The following is a 9708-nucleotide window of genomic DNA, read 5'->3' as shown; positions in this document are numbered from 1 at the left end:
AATATACAGGTCATGACTGGGTTCGCATTCATCTTTAATCTTGGAAATTGAAGGCATTGCCATTCATTGTATATCATTTGTTTGTCTTCAGTGAAATTATTACAGGATTGTTTCCACAGTATTTTAAATTTTGCTATGTTGTCTTCTTCATCAGTTATTTTATTTAATGTACCATACACCTTAATAATGTTGATTCATCTATATTATATTATTTCTGTAAGCAAGTACTCTATAATTAATCTAATTACAAAACAGTGTATGATGCTGGCGAAAACTTGTTACTGCAGATTACTAAACAGCTGTATGCTGGTATTTGAGTTTGGTGTAAACAAATACAGACAAAACTCCACAAATAAATGACAAAAGAGGGAACTGTTTCAAAATTTTAATCACAACAAATAGTTCATAACAATTACATGCAGGTAATAACCTTACTACTTTATTTCCTCACATCGATAGTTTGATTATGCAACTCGCAAGTAACATTCCAGAAAAGCTGTGACTCAAACAGTATCCCTACAAAATAACTGTCCAGATATCATGGCTACATTAATTTTTAAAAAGTAGGCTAAATGTTCGAAGTTAATATGCGAAAAAAAAAAAGTTGAAGAAAACAGGCACCTTCCAAAGCTTCTAAAATAATTTTATCTAGTGCAATGCAATGTTGGTAAACAAATTAACAATCAGGCCTTCAAGGGCCATAATTCTGAAATTCATCAGCAGAAGTAGAAAGACAATAGTTTAAAGCCTGTGAGGCCACTGATCTTGTATCGACACTTGCTGTTCCTTTGGATCTAGATCAGTTGCTTGGAGAGAGGGAAACTGCTGAGGAGATATAGTTTCGACCATTGCCATTGCACAGGGATTCATTTCCATATAGTAGTTTCACAACTGAAGGATCACAATTAAATCAAGCTGGAACTTTTCTCATCTGGAGTCTTTGATCTCCCATCAAACTTTTACTCAGGTGGCAAATAGGGGAATGCTCTTCAGATATGGCAAATATCGAAGAAATAAAATACTTATGGTATACCAAAATCGAACCTGCTGCCTGTATGAAAAGGAAGGATCCACAAAGATTATGGCACCTTAACTGAAAGTAAAGGCAGCTATCAGAGAGAGCTTAATAGGCCACCCCCAGCTGGTTGTGCGCAGGGTTAACAAGTCATATAAAAAAAAAATATTGTGGGAAAGCTAAAACAAATATGAATAATATAAAGTTAATTTTAAAAAAATGTTTAGGCTATAATAAAACGCCCTTAACGTTGAAGGAAAAAGCATTGATCACACAATAAGCCTTCTATGATGGACTAGAAGAATTTATGACAAGGCAACACTGCAGGACATCAAAATAGTTCTAGGAGATTTCAATGCCAACATTGGAAAAGAATTCGCCTTCAGACCAATAATCCGCAAAGAAAACTTATATGAAGAGGCAAATAATAATGATCTAACATTACTGGGTTTGGCCTCAGGAAAAGGAATGTCTATCTGTAGCACTAAATGCCAGCATAAGAAAATGTACAAAGCAACATGGATCTCACCTGATGGAAAAACCAAAATCAAATAGATCATATATGGATAATCATAAGTAAAAGATGTAGATTTGATGTCTTTCATGTAAGAAGTTTCAGAGAAACAGATGCAGACCATCTAGTAGCCAAAGCTAAATTTAGACAAAGAGTAAAAGTAAAATATACAAGAACCAAAGTAGCACAGCAATGATACTCAAAATGTCATGATAGACCCACTTGATGCAGAAACTTAAGAATTCCTAACACATCTAACAGCATTGGAATAGGACAATTACAATCTAGACTATAATTCTAAGGGCACTTACTGATTACCTCACCTTTCACTAGTTACGGTACCCCAATTGTGGTGAACTAAAAAAAATACAAATTTAACTTGTTATTACTTAACTTGTCTCTAGAACAGCGGTTCTCAACCTTTTAAGCTTGGCGCCCCCTTTTTAGAATCCCCCACTCGGCCGCGACCCCCCCACACACACACACAGCAATAGAAGAATAGACAAAAACAATCCATATTTTTGATGGTCTTAGGCGACACCCAAGGGGGTCGCGACCCACAGGTTGAGAACCCCTGCTCTAGAACAACTAAGCCAGTTCACAAATGGAAACTACAGCAATTAAAACTTCCCAAAATGATGTTTCATTCCCAATTTTATCTTCAAGTTGCTATAACAAAAAGACAATTTTATACTTCTTTCTGTTTTAATCACTATTTAAAAAAAAACCTCCTTTTGAAAGTAAATTTCAATGGCAGTATGTGGCACCAAACTTATTTTTGTAGACATTATATGAAAACAATCTTTTTTTTTCTATCAAAGCTAGGACAAAAATTTTGTTTTATGTGTGTAAAATGTTTTAAAAAGAAAAAGCAGATATAGATATTTTATTTTCTGTGTTGGGGTGGTGGTAAAAAAAAACGGCCAGAAGGATGTGTTTGTGTGTGGGAGATCAATATAAGTGAGCCGCTCTAATTCAAAGTAATATCTTAGAAGAGTATTGAAATTGGATGGGGGATATTGGGTCAAAATGTTACGTGAGAACAGTTCACAGGCCAGAAGTGTGTATGGGAAGGAATTTAAAGCTGGCCACTCCAATTAAATGAAGCATATACTAGAATTCACAGACCAAAAGATAAATTGTTGAAGCACAACAACAGACATAGCCTGTGGGTAATCCTAATTATAACAAATGAGCAATAAAAAAACAACAACATGCTATTAAAAGTAAACCAGATGACATGGTTGGATTTAAGCAAAAGAAAAGGAGAGTCTGACATATAGAATGCAGGCATATTGAACAGACAAATAATGCTAAAGAAAGAAACCAGAAAGCAGTACAAAGAAGCAAGGCTAAGGGTTACAAAATCTGTCAGAAAGCATAAAAATGAGGCAATAAAAAAAAAACAAAGAGCACTCATTGAGAACCTTGATGCGAGAGGAATGGGCATGAAAATAAGGTATAACATGAATGGATTTCAAACAAAATCACACATGTATGAGAACTATAATGGTGTCCTCGTCACAAAAAAAACAGAAGGGTCATTGACAAATGGGCTGAATACGTTGAGGAGTTCCTAATTAAAACAAGATGGAGACAAAGGAAAATATGAACAGCCACCAACACTATAAACCTACAAACACTATAAACTCACCAACTCTAATTTAAACATCAGAAATAAAAAATTACGAAGCACCAGGAGAGGACCAAAATTACAACAGAGCTAATAAAAATGGAGGAAAAAACCTGAATTCACAATAAGACTAACCAATATCAAGAATTTTGGAAGAAGTAATACTAACAGATTGAAAGCAGCACTCATAACATAAATACAAACTAAAAAAATGTCAAGAAAACAATGTACTAGTACATCAACTTAAATCGCTTATGATGGTATCAAAAGGAAATATCTCTATGAAATACTGAACAACTTAACAAGACTTATGCATATGAAATTAAACAACTCAATTTTACAGTTATAACATATAGATCTAAAACACACAAAAAAAATATTTTAATATTAAAAAAACACAACAATCATTCAAAAAGACCTGAATCAGACATTTTTCAAATTGTCCCAAACTTGTTTTTTTTTCCATATAATTGCCCAAAACTTGTTTTTTTTTCATTCTGAAGGAAGTTACATTTTTGTAGAATAAAATTTCAGTATATTTAAGGCTGCTCAAATGTTTTCATTTATTCCTTTCATTGACAGTCTGTGGATAGGTTAAAAACAAAATTTAGTGATATCAAAGACTCTAATAAAAGCAAGTCATTTTAATTAAAAAAACAAACAAAAAAAACATAAAATATACTTTAAAAAAAAACAAAGCTTATATTTAAGTGTGATTGTATCAGTTAGTTTGGATCAGTCATGTAATTATATGAATGGCCAAGACATAGTAAATCTGTGCAATTAGAAATATTTTTACCAATTGTTTTTGTTTAGCTTTCTCAATGTGCTATGATCCTATCACTTGTTTGGACCAGTTGTGAAAGGGGGAGGGACGAAGGGGGTATCTAGGTGAATGATTACATGATTGTTATTTAAATGCATAAAAATAATTTTCACTGATGTCTCAGGAGTTCTGAGGGGGACTAATTCAACTTACACCACAACATCTGTCAAGTATGATTTCTTTTTTTTTGCTCAAGATACCCAACAAAATAATTAATTACAGTAGCAATAGTTAATTGGTTAATTTTTTTAATTGATTCTTGCATTGTCATGTAAAAGAAATAATTTAGCAAAATTTCAGCTTGACCAGAGATTAGGTTTACAAGAAAAAATGTGTACAAACTTTTTACCCTACAGACAGATGGAGTGAGTGTAAAAAAAAAATAACATATAAATGACATCATGTTTAATTTTCTATAGAGGAGCATTAATTGGATGGGTACTTGGTCATGTGGTACGCACTCTGAACAGATGTCATGATGGTCCTATGCACAAACCTGGCCCATCCCCTTGTCATCCTGTAAGATTGGACTAGGATGTCAAAATAATGTTTTGATGTAGAATGCAATTTTTCTGTTTGCTTGCACTAAATTTTTTTTGTCAATGTATATTTTTTTCCACCTCATCTTAAGGAATAAATGTTTTGAGATGACAGGGCATTTTGTAAAGAACTATTTCTATACTATAAAATCGTAGAATTGAATAGCTCTTTTTTATATACACACACACACAATAATATGTAGTGGAACATGTAGCCGTCTAGTAACCATCATAAAAAGGGCATCAAAAATTACACTCACAACATTGCCACATTTAAAGGAACGTTTTGAACAAAAGTGTCTAAGGAAAATCGAAAAAATCTTGGACGACAACAGCCACCCGCTCCATCAGAACTATGTCAGGTCGTCGTGAAGTGGGCGACTACTGTCAATCAAAACAAGAACAGAGGGGTACAAAAACTCGTGCGTACCTCACTCGGTCAGACTATATCAATGCCACTCGTTGATCAGGAAACATGAATAGGACCAAGATGCCTGTGTGTAGTCGCTGAATGAACTTTCTATGTTGTGTCTGTTGTATTTATGTGTATGTTTCTGTTGTGTTGTCTTTATATGAGAAAAAGAGTCCTTGTAATCACAACAAATTTCCATTAGGATCAATAAAGCAGTCTTAGTCTTAGTATTTCTTAAGATTGTGGCATACAAAAATAGTAGCATGTTTATATAAAACTTGAAAGACTTTACAAATATTGTTAAATCAATCACAGTTTGGCAAGCCATATTAATATAAACTGGATCAGTTTCAGTTGGGCATTTGGAATCATTAAGCTATGGAATGTTCAAACAAGAAAATAAAAGAATGGAGATTAATTCACTGAACAAACTTTAGAGAACTCTATCCTATAAAATCATAAAAAATGATAACTTCACTTTGTGCACAAACACAGTATTATGTAGGATTTTTTTTTATATTAGCCTGAGGCAAATACAATTATAAGAAACAGTATGTTGATAAACTTGAAATAAGACTTTACAAATATTGTTAAATCACTTACAGTTTGGTCAGCAACACAGGTAGAGGTTCGACTAACAGTTGCAGTTTGACTCTCTGAAGTCTTGGGCTGGAACTGGAATGGTCAAATAAAAAATTTGAGATCACAAACACTCTAATAAAAAAAGACAGTCATTTTAACAATAAAATAACATGAAAACTGGACAGCCATTAAGAACACTATCTATCCTATAAGATTATAAAAAAAAAATAAACAACTACTTTACACAAACACACATATTACCCTATAGGAACTTTTTTATAATAGTTTGTAGCATATAGAAATAATAAAAATAGCATGTTGATAAATTTAAAATTAGGATTTTTATTAACATGACTCACAATTCGGACAGCATTGTTTGTAGGTATTTTATAGATGCTTTCAATAAGGCACTCTGAAGATTTGGGCTGGATCTGGTGTTGTCAAAAAATAAATAAATTGAGAGCTCAAACATTCTAATAAAAAAAAACACAGTCATTTTAACAATAAAGAAAACAACTTGAAATATAGAAATAATAAAATAGCATGTTGATAATAAGCTTAAAATAAGACTAGAAATATTGTTAAATCACTCACAGTTTGGCAAGCCATATTAATATAAACTGGATCAGTTTCAGTTTGGTCAGCAATACGGGTGGAGGTTCCATTAATAGTTATAGTTAGGCCCTCTGAAGTCTTGGGCTGGAACAGGAATGGTCAAATAAAAAATTTGAAATCACAAACACTCTAATAAAAAAAGACATCATTTTAACAATAAAAATACATGAAAACTGGAGCTCAAACATTCTAATAAAAATACACAGTCATTTTAATAATAAAAAAACAACTTTAAAACTCATTTAAGAACTCTATCCTATAAAATCATAGAAAATTATACTTTATGCACATATTTACAGTATCAATTTTATTATACAAGTTTGTAATATATAATATATATATAGAAATAACAAGATTACAAAGAGAGTTTGTGTGATCCCCCATTGAAGTCACCAATGGACCAGGAATATTTAAGCCATAGTCTTGTTTTGATCGTTAAAATTAATAAAATTGTAAAAAAATAATTTGGCTTTTTTTCCATAAACAGGACAACACTTCATCTTTGATAAAACTCTTCTGGAATAAGTAGAGTAGAGATCCAACTGATCACCTAAAAACAGAATGGAAACCTCCCAGACAGTGTCTGTGGCACCTGGTACGGTAGCTCAGGGTGCCATCCCTTCCCATCAACTTTCTTCAAATATGTTCCAATAAACACTATTGCTGGTTAGTTCTTTTTGTGGAACAAATACAGTGAGATGATTACCTACTATTATTGATTTTTACTCAAATGTAAAATGAGTTTCAATTCTTTTATAAAATCCCAGTTTATGACATTTATTCTACTCAAAAGCAGCTATTTCTTATTTATGGAATCTAAAATTAAAAAGAGGGGGGGGGGGGGGGGGCAAAAATTGGCTGTTCTAAGCTAACTTTGTACAGATCTAGATCTAGTATTTCACAGCCTATGATTCTGTGGGGTTGATAAAATACCTTTAAATATCCCTATGCACATTAAAAAATAACTTTATGAAGCTGCTTACAGATCTAGATCTATTCTAGATCTGAATTAGATTTTTTTTTTACATGCAAGTGAGAAGGGCAAAGGTTTTCATAGAAGAAATATTGGTTGAGCTTAATATTATCTCTCTTTTAATATGATAAAGGAAATCAAACTGATGTTCCCTAACTTGCAGAATGTATCTTCTGTGGTAGCTACTGGAATAGTCACTAGCGACTATCTAGGTTCCATTACTTATGAAGGCCTAAGTTCAAATAATGAAATCAGGAGCATTTTAGGCAGACTCAATTACTTTTTTTATATTAGAAACAAGTTCAATGACTAATTAAAATTATCTGCCTGAAAAACAAATATTTAAAATGTTTGTTATTAGTGATTGCTAACTCTGCAAAAAAGGTATGGAAGAAGAAAATCTGAATGATATAAAATATTTCCAGTGGCTGGATACCTTGTAAAGAAATTGCCTATAAACAAAACTACTTTTACAAAACTAGATGTCACTGATCCAGCTAAGCAAACCATTACATCCAGCTTAAGTCTACATTCACTTGTAACAAAAATTCTCATTCTTTTGAATACATTTTCTGTTGCCGCTATTATAGAATGTGAAGTACGGTACACAAGAGGCATTACGATCAGTAAATCATTGTCAGGTGACAATAACATTATCATTCTAACATTTTCTAGAAAAGTCTAAGACAAAGATTAAAAGTGTAAATAGTTTGACAAATGTACAAAATGTCTTATGTAACTTTATGCTGTGTTTAGGATTGCTGCCCTTTGTGTATGTTATGTGCTTGAATGATTTGAGTCTTTCCTGAGTATATTTCTTGATATTTAGGAAAATACACATTTGCCCCTCAAAATACACATTTCCAGGTCTGGGAATACACAATTCCCTTTTGGCATGTAAGCATCTCTGCATATACAAACATTAAAAACAGAGTGTTGATAAACTTGAAATTAGACGTTATTAACATTGTTAAATAACTCACAGTTTGGTCAGCAATACTGGTTGGGATGCTTTCAGTTAGGCTCTCCAAAGTTTCAGGCTGGATCTGGTGTGGTCAAAAAAAAAAATAGAGCTCAAACACTGTAATAAAAAAAAAAGTCCCCTTAATATAAAAAAAAACCTTGAAAAACTGAACAGTCATTAAAGAACTTTATCCTATAAAATCATAGAAAATAATAAATCTACTTTATGCACATACACAGTATTAACATTTTTATAGTAGCTTGTGATATATAGAAAAAATAAAAACAGCATGTTGATAAACTTGAAATTAGACTTTATTAAATGACTCACACTTAGGTCAGAAATACTTGTAGCATTTGAATTAATCGTTTCAGTTAGGTCCTCTGAAGTCTTGGGCTGGAACTGTAATGGTCAAATAAAAAATTTGAAATAACAAACATTCTAATTTAAAAAATAAAAACAACATGAAAACAACTGAATGTTAAATGTTGTTAAAAACCTCAATTAATTGGATGGCTACTTAGTCTAGTTATAAAAACATATTGACTAATAATGTAGTCAATAATAATGTAATCTTTTTTTATACTATAATTTCTTTTTGAATGCTTGCTTGGCCAGTAATTTTTCTAAAAAAAAAAACTTTCAAAAACCAAATAAATATATACTAACTAAAGTAGGGCAGAAAAGCGCTTGGTTTCTGAACTGGGGATCCTGGGTTCAAATTCTGTTGAAGGCTGGGAATTTTAATTTCGGGATCTTTGGGCACCTCTGAGTCCACCCAACTCTAATGGCTACCTGACTTTAGTTGGGGAAAAGTAAAGGCAGTTGGTCGTTGTGCTGGCCACTTGACACCCTCATTGACCGTAGGCCACAGAAAAAGATGACCTTAACATCATCTGCCCTATAGACCACAAGGTCTGAAAGGGAAACTTTGTAGTGTAGTGATAAGTGCTCTGGACTGCTGTCATGATGGTCGCTACATCAAACCCACCTAACGGCGGTCATTCCCTTGCCATCCTGTAGAAGGTTTGGACTAGGATTTAATTATCTTCATTTCTGATGTAGTACCCAAACTACAAAAAAACTAAAAAAATAAAAAATTGAGTTCAATCTTCCTCCATTGTCTGGTGTGAATTTAAACTGCCTATACAAGTTTTGCTTTATGTCTTGGATGTGAAAGTTTGTTAGTTAAAAAAAGTAAATATCTTTTTTTTTTTTCAGTTCTTTTTAGGGATTTAATGTCTGGAGATTAATTAAATAGTCGCCCTGTAAAGAACTTTTTCTATCCTATTGAGGATTTTCATACATGGCAGAACAACTAAATAGCTAAGTGTACAAAAAGAAGGAAGTTTTGATCAGTTTTTGTTTTTTAAAATGTATTTTTTTAATGCAGCAGAATTAAATTTTCTTAATTTTTCTGCTTGTAGCAAAAAATATATGTCAATATGGAAGGACATGTAGAGTTCACTCTAACGTAAGATAATGTAATTGATATATTGTTAAAATTATATCTTAATCCTTTTTTTTAGAGTTGGCAACTGTAATATCCAATGAAGCATTCTTGACATTGTTTATTCATTATAAAAATGTTCAATAAATTGTTAGAAAACTAATAGCTCTACTTTCTACAGGCAC

The 9708-nt window shown here is 32.3% G+C and overlaps 1 protein-coding gene across 11 annotated transcripts in view; it reads right to left on the bottom strand.

Annotated features, from left to right (window-relative positions):
• Window positions 1-2565: 2565 nt before the first annotated feature.
• LOC129924120 (uncharacterized) overlaps window positions 2566-9708 on the bottom strand; it is a 28044-nt gene continuing 20901 nt past the window's right edge. For 8 of the 11 annotated variants that reach the window (XM_056017939.1, XM_056017943.1, XM_056017944.1 and 5 more), the window contains 7 exons: window positions 8404-8475; window positions 8093-8155; window positions 6116-6220; window positions 5881-5952; window positions 5543-5614; window positions 5253-5315; window positions 2566-3745 (listed from right to left, as the gene is read on the bottom strand). In XM_056017939.1, the coding sequence (XP_055873914.1) occupies window positions 3722-3745; window positions 5253-5315; window positions 5543-5614; window positions 5881-5952; window positions 6116-6220; window positions 8093-8155; window positions 8404-8475 (471 nt within the window). In that variant the 3' untranslated portion in view covers window positions 2566-3721. The remainder of the gene's footprint in view (window positions 3746-5252; window positions 5316-5542; window positions 5615-5880; window positions 5953-6115; window positions 6221-8092; window positions 8156-8403; window positions 8476-9708) is intronic. The other 3 variants (XM_056017947.1, XM_056017946.1, XM_056017948.1) reach the window with 3 other exon arrangements.

This window comes from Biomphalaria glabrata, unplaced genomic scaffold (assembly GCF_947242115.1).
Source record: "Biomphalaria glabrata unplaced genomic scaffold, xgBioGlab47.1 scaffold_20, whole genome shotgun sequence".
Classification (NCBI taxonomy): Eukaryota; Metazoa; Mollusca; class Gastropoda; family Planorbidae; genus Biomphalaria; species Biomphalaria glabrata.
Note: the sequence above shows the minus strand (reverse complement) of the source record. Positions and strands in the feature narration are given on the sequence as shown.